This window comes from Oryctolagus cuniculus, chromosome 14 (assembly GCF_051225735.1).
Source record: "Oryctolagus cuniculus isolate XC-2025 breed Fujian yellow rabbit chromosome 14, ASM5122573v1, whole genome shotgun sequence".
In the NCBI taxonomy this organism is placed as follows: Eukaryota; Metazoa; Chordata; class Mammalia; order Lagomorpha; family Leporidae; genus Oryctolagus; species Oryctolagus cuniculus.
The window spans coordinates 91289059-91303406 of record NC_142880.1 but is presented as its reverse complement, the minus strand read 5'-3'; the positions used below and the strand labels follow the sequence as shown (position 1 = coordinate 91303406).

The 14348-nt window shown below is 48.3% G+C and overlaps 1 protein-coding gene across 14 annotated transcripts in view; it reads right to left on the bottom strand.

Moving 5' to 3' along the window:
* Positions 1-14348, bottom strand: part of SEMA5A (semaphorin 5A) — a 479052-nt gene that overhangs the window by 132947 nt on the left and 331757 nt on the right. For all 14 annotated transcript variants that reach the window (XM_070056841.2, XM_070056840.2, XM_070056845.2 and 11 more), the window contains one exon: positions 7984-8188. In XM_070056841.2, coding sequence (XP_069912942.1) covers positions 7984-8188 — 205 coding nt within the window. The remainder of the gene's footprint in view (positions 1-7983; positions 8189-14348) is intronic.

Genomic DNA, 14348 nt, shown 5'->3' with positions numbered 1-14348 from the left:
AGGAAGAAACTGTACCCCAAATTTTACCCTATTTCTACTCTTGTCACCCCAATTAGTTCTCCAGGAATTATAGACAGTAATCTCTGAAAACATCAATTAAGTTCATTGCCTTTCTGTTCCAAGATTTTGAGTTATTATAATTCCAAAGTTTTGTTAAAATTTAAAAAAAATTTTTGAGACAGAGAGACAGAGAGAGAGAGAGAGAGAGAGAGAGAGAGATTGATTGACCCTATCCACTGGTTTACTCCACAAATGCAGACAGTGGTCCCTGGCTGAGGCTGAGGCTGAGGCTGAGAGCCAGGGACCCAATCACTTACGCCATCAGCCTTGCCTTCTAGGCTCTGCGTTATCAGAAAGCTGGAGCCACAGCCGGGTATTAAAGAGAAGCACTCTGCTATGAATGTGTCTGCTATGCAACTGCTTCACCACTAGGCCAAATGCCTGTCCCCGAAAACCCAAGTTTCCTAACATGAACATGAGGCATCCACTATCTATCCCTTCCTGTGTCTATCCCATACAACTCTACAGGGTTGAGTGAATTGTAGCCATTACTGAATCCTTTCTCATGACCGCCTAGAAAATAGACCGTGAGAAAATGGTGCAAATGCATCAGTGGAGGTTCCCTCTCCGGGCTGTGTGAGGGACAGAAAACGGAGTCACAGCAAGAGAGAACAGGAAGTGGTGCGCTAGGATTGGTCACCATGGGATCGCTCCTTTCTAGTGGGTGAGACCTGCTCAGCTACATGAGAGCCCTTGACTTGCACAGTGCACTGGAGAGAAAAAGTGCAAAGGAATTTTTCATCTAGTCCCTTGTTTCTCCAGCTCTGGGTGTACAGATCTCTATTTCAAGGACACTAATTGTTTTCATGCCTGGTCTTTGTGGGTCCTCCATATCTGGAATATTTTCTTACTTCAACACTTGAAATTGCAGCCACTGCAAACCTTGACTCGGTTACACACGTAATCCTGCTCTGTTTCTGTTCCCATGCAAGTTCTCCTTTGAGTATTGACTTGTGCGGTAGAATAAGAGAGTCGTTTCACTCAGAGACTCTGTCCCTTATGCTTAGGAGCTTCTTTTACCTCTCGCGCTGTTTCTTCTATTAATTCAATGTTGAGTGCTTTCACGATTCATAGTTTTTTAATAAGCAAATTGCATGTGTGGGGAATGGGCTTCTATTCCCTGTGTGATGCACAAGGGGCCGTTCAGAAGTTCATGAGAAATGCATATTATAAAAAATACCTATAGCTGAATTTCAAAGATGTTATACACTGACAGGAACTTATTTTTTGGCTACACTTTCCTCACATGTTTTGCAATATTCATATTCTTTTCAATCTGATTTTTTGTTGAAGGTCCTGAGCCTGCTCTATTTTCTGAGGTTTTTAATATATTTCATTGCAGTTACCATCCACCTTGCAGGTGAGGAAGAGAGAGCACACGGCTTATAAACGTGGCACAAGCCCCAGGCAGTTCTGTCAGCTGCGTTCTGACATCCCCACAGTAGCAGTCTATTATCTGCCCTGATTTTTCTCTGTGGATTTTACAAGTTCAAAATGAAGAGCAATGGTGCAAAACATGTGGGTGTGTGTGCCTGTGTACTCGCTCCTGATTCCCTTACATTTCTGTTCCCTCTGGAAATATTTTTATACGAATGTCTATGAATAATCTTTTAAGAACACATTTTATAAAAGTTGATTGAGAGTGTCAAAGGAAGAATGAATCTTTCCAAAATATCTTTATTGAGAGATAATTTCTATGCCATAAAATTCACCTGTTGGTCTTAAGCTCTGAGTTGCAGCACTATCACTATAATTGTAGGTTAGATCATTTTAAAGTTCTGCACAGTTTAAACCTACAACAGCTTTAGATCCACTAGAACTGAGGCAAATTGAGAATGGAAGGGCTACCTCTCCTCCTAGATAGAAGAGTAGGAAGCTTGCGGCCAACGGCATTTCCAGGGAGGGAACAAGGAAGGAGACAGCCATGGCCACAGGAGAGTCCAGCGCAACACACACCTGAGGTCCAGCAGAGGGTCGAGGCCCAGGCAGGAGGAAAGCCGAGACAGAGTCCTGGACATGACCCAGAATACAGGGCTGGCCAGCATCGCTTTAACTCTCCTCCGCAGAGAAGAATACAACAGCTACTCGATGTAGAACGCAGGCACATGTGGAAACCCCAGGCACAAATATGCTAAAGCAGCTACTAATTGCCATGTGCGCCTCCTGCTCAGAGACCTTCATGGAATATCAGCGGTCACTGCCCAGCTAAGTATCTAACCCTGGCTCCACCTCCCACGGCAGGGGCACAGGGGAGTAGCAAGAAAGCAAAGCCTGGGTGCACCTGGTAAAGGCTGTGCGCTCAGCAGGGTTGGGGGAGGCAGGCAAGGGCCAGGCAGGCAGCAGGCAGAGACCTGCGCCACTGCACTCACTGCATGACACCGCCTGAATAATCCGACCCGCAAATGGCGATGGCAGGTGCCATGGTTTGGCAAGATCTCAGCTCCCCCAGCCTTCATGTGCTAGAACTCAACCCCTGTTGTGAGGGACAAGGTGTGGGGAGACAGTGGGCCAAGGTGCTTAGCGGTGAGGCCATGGGCTGCATACGAGGATTAGATAAGGTCATTAGGGTCATTAGGGGAGCTCCCTTGATTGAATTCTGATACACACACATGCACGCCCAAACACGCACATGTGCCGTGTTACCCAGAGACAATATACACACACATGTACAGACACCTGCACACAGAGACCCACACACATGCGCACACACATATGCATACACATTCATAACACATGTGCAAAGTCACACCGATATATACACATATGCACACAAATGTGTACACAGATGCATGTGCACACTAACACAAATGTGTACAGACACACACACAGAGACAAACAGGTACATATACAAACACAAGCATGCACAGACACACACAGACACATGCACACACAGAGACTCGTATGCACATCCACATGCATACAATTCACAAACACATGTACAGAGTCAGAGACATACACATATGCACAGATATGTGTACACAGAGACACACTTGCACACCAAAACAGACACATACATAGGCTTGTATGCACACACACATGCATATAGTCACACACACATGTGCATACACTTGCACAGAGACACATACGCATGTGGACACACACACATGAATAGACAGTCCCAAACACACATGCAGAGTCACACAGGGACATGCACATACACATATGCACAGACAGATGCACACAGAGACACACGTGCACACAAACACAAGTGTACACAGAGACACATGCAGGCACATGCCCACACAGACACAGAGACACATACACACATGCATGCACACACACACACACACACACTCTTTCTCTTGCTATATGATGCGGTGTCACCTGAGGGATCTGCCAGCAAGAAGCCCCCTAGAACTTGTACCTGTAGAACCATCAGCAAAATGAGCCTCTTTTTTTTTTAATGCAATAATATGCTTGTAGTATTTCACTGTAATAATGAAAAACGGGCTAACAACACAGGTTTCCTCCAATTTTCATACATTCAGGTACAATCAGTGTGTGTGAAAATGTTTCTTGCCAAGCCCAGACGCTCAGCTCAGGCCATCAGGTGCACCTGTAAGGCAGGCAGGATCTCCCCGTGCACTCTAGGTGCGAGTGGTTTATCTACGCTCTCTCAGTTGAGTATTTATGCTCTCCTGCTTGCATAAGGCACAGCGGATGAACCCGGACCTCAGGGCCTCCAGCCCGGGAGTTCAATGCCAGCTCTAATCTCCGGGGAGATGAACGTCGCTGGCTTGCCTTGATGTAACTCAAGTGGGGCAAGCAATACATAAAAGACCAGCAAAACATCAGTCTCGAGAGTGTGAAAAGCCACAGTCTCCGATCTCCTGCATGCCTGCTTATCGGGAGCTCCAGAGCGCTTCACAGTTTTTGTTAAGATGGGTTGGAACGTCTGGACATTCTTTCTCACAGTCCCTTGAACGTACGAAGTCTACATAGTGGGTATCTAAAAACTGGTATCTTTGCAACTTAATGTAATGCTGATTTCAAATTTGCAGAGCAAGATACTTCTTCCAGAATATACAAACCAGTGCTGAAAAAGTAAAAAACAAAAACAAAAACAAAACAACAACAACAACAACAACAACAAGTTAGAGCAGACATAAGACAGAATTTATAGTGGTTCCAGGGCCAGCACTGTGGGGTAGCAGGTAAAGCCGCGGCCTCCAGGTCTGGCATCCCATACTGGTGCTGGTTCGAGTCCCTGGCTGCTCCACTTCTGATCCAGCTCTGTGCTCATGTGCCTAGGAGAGCAGCAGAGGATGGCCCAGGTCCTTGGGCCCCTGCAGCCACCTAGGAGACTCAGTTGAAACACCTGGTCCAGTCCTGGCTATAGCAGCCATTTGGGGAGTGAACCGGCAGATGGAAAATCAATCAATCAATCTTTCTCTCTCTCTCTCTCTGCTTCTGCTACTCCATACCTCTTACAAATCAAGTAAATAAATCCTCAGAAAGAGAATCTATAGAGGCTCCAAAGCCAGATGTGTCAAGCGAGTGTACACAGGCTGAAGTGCTGAGAACACAGCTTCCTGAGAAACCTGGCACACGGTTTGGAACCTGCGCTGAGTCACTGCATATGCTTGGAGTCAGATGCACCGCAGAACCCCCCGTACCCACGGGTGCTCCCTGCCAGGACGTGGCTCCCACACAAACTCACCCTCTGGAGTTGGACAAACAGCTGAGCAAGACAAACAGCAGAGGAGGCCCGTGTATGACAGCTTTGCCTGTCATCCCAACCCATGATTCACATTAGCATTATCCCGATGTACGCCATGCAATTTTCAAGCGGTCAGTACATTAAAACAAACAGAAACACTCAGGCCCATGAAATCGCAGAGTGGTGTGTTTGTCTAATGGCACGCAGTGCATCACAACCACAATCAGATCTGCAAACCTGCACAGGGAGTCAGCCAGCCTGGGATCCCTGCAGCCTGCAGGCTGGAGCCAACGCCCTCCTTGTGCAAGCACACCTTGGAAAGACGGGGGTTGGGTCCAGATCACTGAATAAAGTGAGTACTACAGTAGAGATAGCTGTATGAGCATTCCTGCTTCCCAGTGCACATCAAAGTTATGTTCACACTATGCTGTAACCCATTAAGTATGCAACATCCTTGTATCTGAAAACATGTGCATACCTTAATTAAAAGCTACTGTATTGCTAAAATACATTAACCATCGACTGAATTACTGGAAAAAATGGTATCAGGAAACTTGCTTGTTGTGGGGTTGCCACAAATGTTCAATTTGTAATAAAATGTAGTATCTAGGGATTCAGTAAAGTTGAAATGGAATAAAACAAATGTGCCTGTAGAGCAGGGGTGGGGACAGCAGCCCGGTCCCCACGAGCTCACTGAAGATGGATTTTTGCTGCACTGTTTAGAAAACAACAGATGCCGACTATAATTTCATCCCAGATCTATAATTTATCTAAGTTGGTCTGCTTTGACTTGATTTGGATTCTGCTCGAGCATACTGTTCATAACAAAAATCTTCAGATCTTTCACTGTTGCATTTGTGGTTTAAATAGTGTTGCTTGCGTCTCACTCACTCCCCCTACCCAATTCACAGAGTGAAGACTTCATCCCCAGTGCAATCTCCCTCACTCCCCCTACCCAGTTCACACGCAGAAGCCTTCATCCCCAGTGCAGTGCTATTAGGGCTGGGATCAGGTCAGCAGTGTCACTGTGAGAAGAGACACAGGGAGAAGACCCCTCCCCACATGGTAAGGATGCGAGGAGCAGGCAGCTCTTCACAAGCCAGCAAAGGAGCCCTCACCAGGAAACCAATGAGCAGTGACCTTGGTCCTGGACTTCCAGCTTCCAGAACAGTGAGAAATAAATTCAGTTGTTTGGACTCCCAGTGTGTGGCATTCCTCCTTACTGCAACCTGAACTAAGACAGTCCTTGACAATCTAAGACAGTCCTCAACAACCTACGACAGCCCTCGACAATCCGCGACAGTCAGCAACAACCTACGACAGTCCTCGACAATCTAAGACAGTCCTCGACAATCCACGACAGTCCTTGACAATCTGCGACAGTCCTCAACAACCTACGACAGTCCTCGACAATCTACAACAGTCCTCGACAATGAATGGGGAAGCAGAGACTTGTTAGGGATCATCAGAGCTCATATAAATCAACATCACCTTCCACGGCCTTGGGTGGAGACTAGGGCAGAAGGCTTGAGCCGAGACCTCACACTGCTCTGTATGGAGTCCTCTTCTGCCAGCCCCATCCCACTGCCACTGTTCCCCACCTGAACCCTACCCCATGCCCAGCTATTGAGGAGGATAGCAACTGCCTCCCCAGATGCTAAGGGCCTGGCTGTTTCCTGCAGTATTAACCTGAATCTTTACCATGAAGACCTAGGAACACGTCTGGAAAGGTTCAGTCCATTCAACCCACAAGCCTACCATGTGCCAGGCAGTCTTTGGGTGCACTAAGGATAAAAATGGCAGAAGAGAGACACTCCATGTTTGCAGCCTGGTGAGCAGGATGCACAATGCAATGGTGATTTCTTTTATTCTCTTCCAAAAAAAAAAAAAAAAAAAAAACAGCAAAATTCCCGTTTTTGACCTCCCATCCCCTCCAGATAGCTCAGCAAGCCCTTACGCAAGTTCTCACTTCCAGAAGAGCCACTCCAAGCAGCTGTCCCCACCCGACTTCCTCCCGCCTCTCCTCCTCACTCCTGCACAGACTGGCCTCTGGAGGCAGCCGTGACCCCCATTCGGAGATGCAGGGCTCAGAACTGTCCTCATTTTACTTGACCATTCAGTTGCACTGCCCGCGGCTGACCACTCCCCGCATCCTGGGTGCAGGGCTGGCTGCCCCTCCTCAGTCAGGCTCAGCTTACACACCCCTGCCTGGCAGAGGCAGAGCCTGGCCAGTCAAGCGCAGGAGCCTCTGCTGCACTCACCCCACAGCCCTCTATCTGCATCCCTGCACACTCTTGGGGGAACCTCCTGTGCTGCTTTACTCAATGGTCTGTTGATCACCTGCCGGTCCCCATTAGAATGGGGGCTCCAAGAGGCCAGGATGACGGCAGCTCATTCATCATTCATTCCCCAGCGCTTCACACAAGCTCGACAGACAGCAAAAACTCATTAACCTTACTGATTTCATAAATAAAAGCAACCGATGAACACATAATTATGAATTGAGAAGTTCCAACAAGAAAAGATAGAAGGTATTATTAACAACCACCACCACATCAGCGACTGTGCCGTGTGAGAACATGCCGATTGCAATGGACAAAGAAGTGTCCAGAGGGACAGACTACACGTAGAGTTTGCTCTGTCTCAGGGTTCCAGGAGCTGGGCAGGTGGCAGGGTTGAAAAATGGCTGGGCACCCGGGGGCTGGGCTGGGCACCCTGAACTCAGAGGGCCTCTGGCCTTCTCTATCCAGGCGCTTTGGAAACTGAACAGGTGTAGTGCTGCTCTTAAAATCTGGTAAGTACTGCAGCCTACATCTGCCACACAATGTTCTGTAATTCATGCCCAAAGCATTTTCTGCAGAACGCATTCCTGTGCCATGCAGGGTGACAGTGGCCGTGAGCAGTGTTTTGAACCAATCAGTAATCACCAGTGCAATCCCAGGCCAACTCAGCAAGGTCCCCTAACAAAGCATCCTGTTATCTAAGTATCAAGAGTACAGTGGTCTTGCCAAGATAAGGCTTATTCTAGGAACAGAAGTAAAAGAACAAGGCACTGTCTCCAAGGAACATGGCGATGCATGTGGTGACAGAGTTTAGGCAGGATTTCCACTAAGATGTGCAGAAGAGGAGGCTTTGGTGACATCCAGGGAAGCAGGCAGACTTAAAGGCTGAGAGCCAAATGGAATGCTTACATTTAAAACACAAAATCAGAAGGTGGGAAAACAACAACACAGCACCCCCCCCCAAGGGGGCAGGGCTCCTACCTGTGGCCAGATACATGATGTGGACAAGGGTGTCTCTGCCCTGCACCACGTCGACGGCCACGTGGGAGAAGCGGCTGTTGTCCTCCATGAAGGCCGGCACGGTGGTCACCGGCTGCACCACTTCGTGCATGAGAATGAACTTCTGAGCGTCCTGCAGGTTCCTCTCGGTCAGGTTCACGTACAGGCCCTGGTCCACGGTGCCGCACTGCAAGGGAGGACAGGCTGTGTCAGGAGAGCGGCCACCTGGACAGGCTCAGGCTGTCAAGGCCACCCAGGCTTCAGGGTGAACTGGAGAACACACAGAACTGAGGGCGCCAACCGACGGCTTCTTCCTTCCCCTGTCGATACGAACTCCCCAAACCTGTCGAGCTTTCCAACTCTGACAAATGTGGAGAAGATCATAAAGTGGACCTCACTGCTGATTTTAACTTGGACAGCAGATGCAAAGAAAGCACTTATTAGCTGTTGAGTCACTTGGGAGTTTTCCGGGAAATGCAAACCGTCACGTGTGTTCAATAAGTCAGGTACCCACGCGGAGGATGTGGAATGAGAACACCAGATGGATGGACTTTCCCATGACAGCTCTGCACCAGGCAGCAAGACATGGGCCACACAGTGAAAGGCCAAGGCCATCTGACGGGTAGACATTGGGCCCAGTGCTTAAGATGCCACTCAAGGCACTCCCCTGCCATACTGGAGCCCTGGGATCGTGTCCCCAGGCACTTCCCGCTAACGCACAGTGGGAGGCAGCAGGTGACGGATCACGGGGCTGGAGCCCTGCAACCTCAAGGGAGATCCGGGATGAGTCCCAGACTCTGGCTTCAGCCTGGCAGGCTAGTGTGAGCGTCCGGGGGGTGAACCAGAAGACAGAAGCTCGCTTCCCCCCCCACCCCGCCCTTCAAGTAAGTGAAATAACTAAATAATCTAAAAATTCAAAACAGAGTTATGTGTTTTCTTTTTTAAAAAAAGTTCATGGAGAATTGCAATTAAAAGATAGGTTTATATTGGTGCAAAAAATTTGAAATCCATGCATAGTTTTTCCTTTATATGTATTTCCATGAAACTATTATTTCATTTTTATTGTATTAATTTTTAACAGATTCAGTATGATTTGTAGATATACGTCTAACTAAGAACACACAATGAGGGGGCCGGTGCTGTGGCGCAGCAGGTTAACGACCTGGCCTGAAGCACCAGCATCGCATATGGGTGCCGGTTCAAGACCCGGCTGCTCCACTTCTGATCCAGCTCTGTGCTATGGCCTGGGAAAGCAGTGGAGGATGGCCCAGGTCCTTGGGCCCCTGCACCGGCATGGGAGACCTAGAAGAGGCTCCTGGCTCCTGGCTTCGGATCGGCCCAGCTCTGGCTGTTGCGGCCATCTGGGGAGTGAACCATTGGATGGAAGACTTTCTCCCCCCACCCCCTGCCTTTCCTCTCTCTGTGTGACTCTTTCAAATAAAATTAACAAATCTTAAAAAAAAAAAGAAACACACAATGATAGTCCTTTCCTCTCTCCCTCCCACCACCCTTCCTACCTTTCTTTTCTGTTTCTGAGATAGCATATTTTAAATTTACATTGCACTGAAAATACCACCAAATAAGAAGTTTAACAAGTAAAAAGCAAAAAAGCCCTGGTTGAGTGAGAATACAGACAATGGCTATAAACAATAAATTAATGGAAAAATGACCATTTCACCTGTATACAGTTTTTTGGTCAGTCATTCATAATTTCCTTCAATGAAACAGCCATTTTCCTCTGTAAACCATGTAATATCAGTTTATAATCATTCACACTGAATATAAAATACTGTGCTCTTGCACGGTTTTGTTCTTGTATTCCAAGCTTGGAGAAGCTTTAAAAAAACTGTTTAGCGCCTAGGGCTAAGAAACACAACAGGCGTATTTTCCAGAAGTGGCAAGCAGTATGGAAATCAGGGAGGGAGGAAGGGGACGGAGAGAGATTGGCAGGAAGAGGAAATTTCAGGACGCCAATCTGGGGTTCACGGAGGGAAAACCCGGCCTGGGACTGGCTGAGAATGAAATCCAGAGCCGTGCCGTGGGCAGGCTGGCAGGTGTCCTGCACAACGCTTCCAGGAAAGGATTCGGAAAAAAGAGGCGTGAGATGGAAGGCAGAGAATCAGAGAGCTGAGGAACCCTTCTGAAGTCTTTCATAAAACTCAAATCCTGGTGCAAACAGTGACTGATCCGCGGGAAAACCTCATATACACAGGCTGGATAGAAATGGATCTCGGGGCCCAGACGGCCGGAAACTCCTGTTTGTAACCTGTCATTTTCGAGACTTGGCTTTATAGCCGGCCAGCAGTGCAAGAGGGTAAGATGGAAATTGCTTTTTGCAAGTAGATGATATTTTTGTAGCATTTGACAAAATACCCTACGCACCATAAAACGACAGGTCGACTGTGCAGTTAGAGAAGTTGCCAGCTGAATGGATTTCACAGGTCTGGTCCCAGGCTTAATTTAATAGCATACCCTTTGCAGGGGCTCCCTGGGTACCACGTAAAGGACTGTGTGAGTTCAGGCAGAGGGCTCTGCCCTGCAACCCTGGCTCAGTGCTACTCTGGCTGCAGAACTGTTCTGTTGTGTCACCTGGGTTCAGCCACCTGGGTCCTCGCGCCACCTGGGCTCAGGCAAAGCCTTGCCTCTGAGCCTCTGCCACATCACCTGCTAAACCACTGGGAAACACCCCCTCTGCTGGCTCCCCACGGCTCTTGTGAGATAGCTAGTGGGACACATTTGTAAAGTAATTCCAAGTGCTTGTAAGAGCCCAAGAACAAGACGATGTGCCTGGCACAGAGACTCCATTCAACCAATGGCAAGGGCAAAGTACACTCCTAGCACGAGGTCAGTGATTCTGTGGCACATTGAGCTGTGCTGGCCGGAGAGAAATAAGTGACTGAAGGAACAGGGAAGTGATGAGCGTACACAGGCAGTTGTCATGGGGGGAGCCGGAGGCTGTGCCAGGAGACTGGCCTAACTACAGAATTCATAGCAATGTTTAGAGCCCAGGGGCATGGTCCGCCAGGTGTTTTTCAAAATGCAAAAGCACTTCCACGGGGCCTGGTCTGAAGTCGGTGCAGGTAAGCACTAGTTCCAAGAGTGAATTTCTCTTTGGTGCTTTACTCTTCCTGACAACCATGGCCGGTCTTAAGGCACAGGTGGCAGCTGGCTACCTGCTGGCCAAGAGAGGGCTGCATACAGGTCTTGTTTCCATGCATGGGATTTCTGAGAAGTGGCATCATAAAATCCAGCCGGCACAATATGCAAGGAGCATTCCTCTCTGCTGTTGAGGAACCCGAGAGGCAGGGAACCTGGAGTCGGCATGAACGGGGGCTGCCCAGAACAAGGCTTGCCACGCAGTGCTGTCTTCACGGCTGGAACCCATTTCTCACTGAAGTCACCTGCCAAGAACTGGTTGTGACAGATGCTCTATGACTTCTTGGTTTCCTCTGCCAGCCTATAATGAGTAAGCTACCCAAGGATTCTGCTCACTGTATTCTGGATGCTATTCAAAGGTACAGGACAGGTTTGTTGAACTGCTAGCAACTCACCGAGCTCTACAAGGGCTGGAGATTCTGGAATTGCGCCTTATCCACTGGTCTCCCACGGTGTCTGTGCCAGGGCACTGGGTGATGCGTGGCGAACACCATGCAAGAGGCCAACAGCAGCCAGAGTGCGAACACAGCCTCTGCCTACATGTGGCTTAAGCCTGCAAGGGTTGCCATTTTTTAAAGGTTCATTTTATGTATTTTACATTACAGAAAGAGAGAGAGAGGGAGAGAATGAATTTCCATTTGCTGATTCCTTCCCCAGAGGGCCACAATAGGGCCAGGCCAAAGCAAATAACCAGAAACTCTATCTGGGTCTCCCACATGGGTCTCAGGGGCCCAGGAACCTAGGCCATCTTCTACTGCTTTCCCAGGTGCACACACCTGGAGGGGAACAGGCGGGACTCAAACCAGCACTCACGGGGATGCTGGCACCCCAGGAGGCAGTTTACCCTGTGCCACTCTGTCAACCCCTCTACTCATTTAAAAAAACAATAATAGTTGCAATTTAAAAACTTCTTATTTAAGAACAGTTTTAAATTTACAAAACAAAAATTGAGAAGTAGTACAAAGAGTTCCTAAACACCCTGTAGGCAGCTTCCCCTATCATGAACGTCTTAAATTCTTGCATGTTTTTCTATGTCCTTGTTTTAAGGACAAGTCCACCCTTGTCCCAGTTACGCCAGCATTCGGTGGTCAAGCTGAAGCATTCACGTGGCCATGCTTGAAGGTCTATTGTTTGTATTTCAGCTGCACCCTTTCTGGTCGATGCATGCAAGATTCTGGAGCCTTTACCAGGCAGCTAAGCCACGGGGTCTGTCTGGATGGTGTTGTATTAGTGGCAGCCATTCTTCTCTCTGGAGCTCAGGGCAATGGGTGAGTTTGGAAAGGGCGCCTCTAACAGGGCAGACTTATGAGCATCACCTGGGGTTGTTTCCGATTGTAACTGATAAAAACAGGAAATACTATTGGTTTTCAATATGATTTGTATATTACATTTTGTAATGTGATGCAATGCCCCTGCCAACACATTCTTCTTGCTGAACCTGAATCTCCTTTCTGCTTCTCTTAGCTACTGCCGTTATCCAGGGGCTGCAAAAAATTCAAACGGTCATCAGGAAAAACACAAAAATCTAATCACCTATCACTGTTGCTTATTGGACATAGAAACTTTTCACCTCCACCTGATGGAGGGACCTTAGTCAACACAAATCCCCACCAGTCTAAATGGTTCCATGACGTAGGCCAGGTGCCAGTGTGGCCACTAAACGCACTCCAGGAAAAGGAACCACCCTGCTCCGTATGTGAACCTGGAGTTGTAACCTGTGACTTTAGCTCTCTCCAAGTCTGCAATTCTACCCAAGGCAGACATGCTCAGCCCAGCAAGCCTACTGCCAGCCTTCATTCATTATGTCGTGTGAACTTACTTCCATCTCATGAACGCCATAAGCCCTTGGCTGTGACAGTGGAATTATAAAACCGAAACCTCGTGGCCTTAGGAAATGAGGGGATTTTCTGTGTGCTGCAAATATATCCAGATAAGCAGGCTAAAAGTTATCCGCTGCCTGGAGGTGATAAGGGATTATCAAGGTTATTAAGTCCCTCTGCTCGTCGCGAAGACCTTTGCAATAGAAACATCAATATGTTGAAAGTGCACCATGAACGCAGCAGGCGTCTTTGTTAACTTTTTAACCTTCAGGATTTCACAAAGGCTTTTCTAAAAGGAGTGGTGTATTTCTCTTCTGTATGAGAGAGAAAATGAGACACAGCACACATTCGCTTGACAGGTGATGCCCAGAAGGCTCCCAACAAATGGTCTCTAAGAGTCATCTTTACTGGCTATATTACACAGGAAGCCCTGCACATGGATCAATGCTAGCAACACTTATCTTCAAAGTGTTCCTTTTCATTTCTGTCTGTCCTCCCCCACCTTAATGATGCAAATGCAAGACAGAAAATGCCATATAATTGCCCCAAAGGAAGCAACAAATACTACGGGGGACACGGAAACAAGGCTTCTCTCCTCAGTGCCACATTCTTTGAAAAATGCAGAAACAGCAATCAAATATAAAACTCCCTTAAAACCATTACACTTGAACAGTCCCAGCCCAAGGGAAAACAGGATCCAATCATCGCCATCCCCAGCCATCTCAGAAGACAATGGTTCTGTGCTTCAGCAAAGTGGAGTCACTGAAGCAGGTCCCAGTTCTACCACCCCCAAGTCACGGCGACCCAGGGTCACGAGCTTAGGATGCGGTGGGGTTCTGCATCTGAGGACGGAGTGTGGGAGCCCCCTTGGGCAGCGAATCAGCTGTAGGGGCGTCACCTGTTCTCCACTGAGGCTCAACGCCCCTCTCTGCAGGTGAAGGCGGCAATTACCCAGCATGCAAGCTGATCTAAGAGAAGCATCCGGCACAGGGCCTGGAACTCAGAGCTGCTGGAAATCCTACCCCCAAGGATGAAAGATGGCGTAAGAGGGGAGTTAGTGGCTGTAAAGGAAAGCTGCTGTCACACATCGAAAGCCAGGCCCCCTGTGTGACTATGTGGAGAAGGAGCCTCCACGGAAGGCATTGAGGTTAAACAAGGTCATTAGGACAGAGTCCTGGCTCATTGGAACTGGTGCCCTTATAAAAGAGGAGGACACCAGGGGCATCTCTGTCTACCGCGTGCAGACACAGTGAGACAGCAGTCGTCCGCAACCTAGGAAGAGGCTCTCACCAGAGATCACCTTGTCCACACCTTGAACCGTGAGAACACAAACGCTCCTGGGTAAGCCCCTCAGTCTGGGGAATTCTGGAG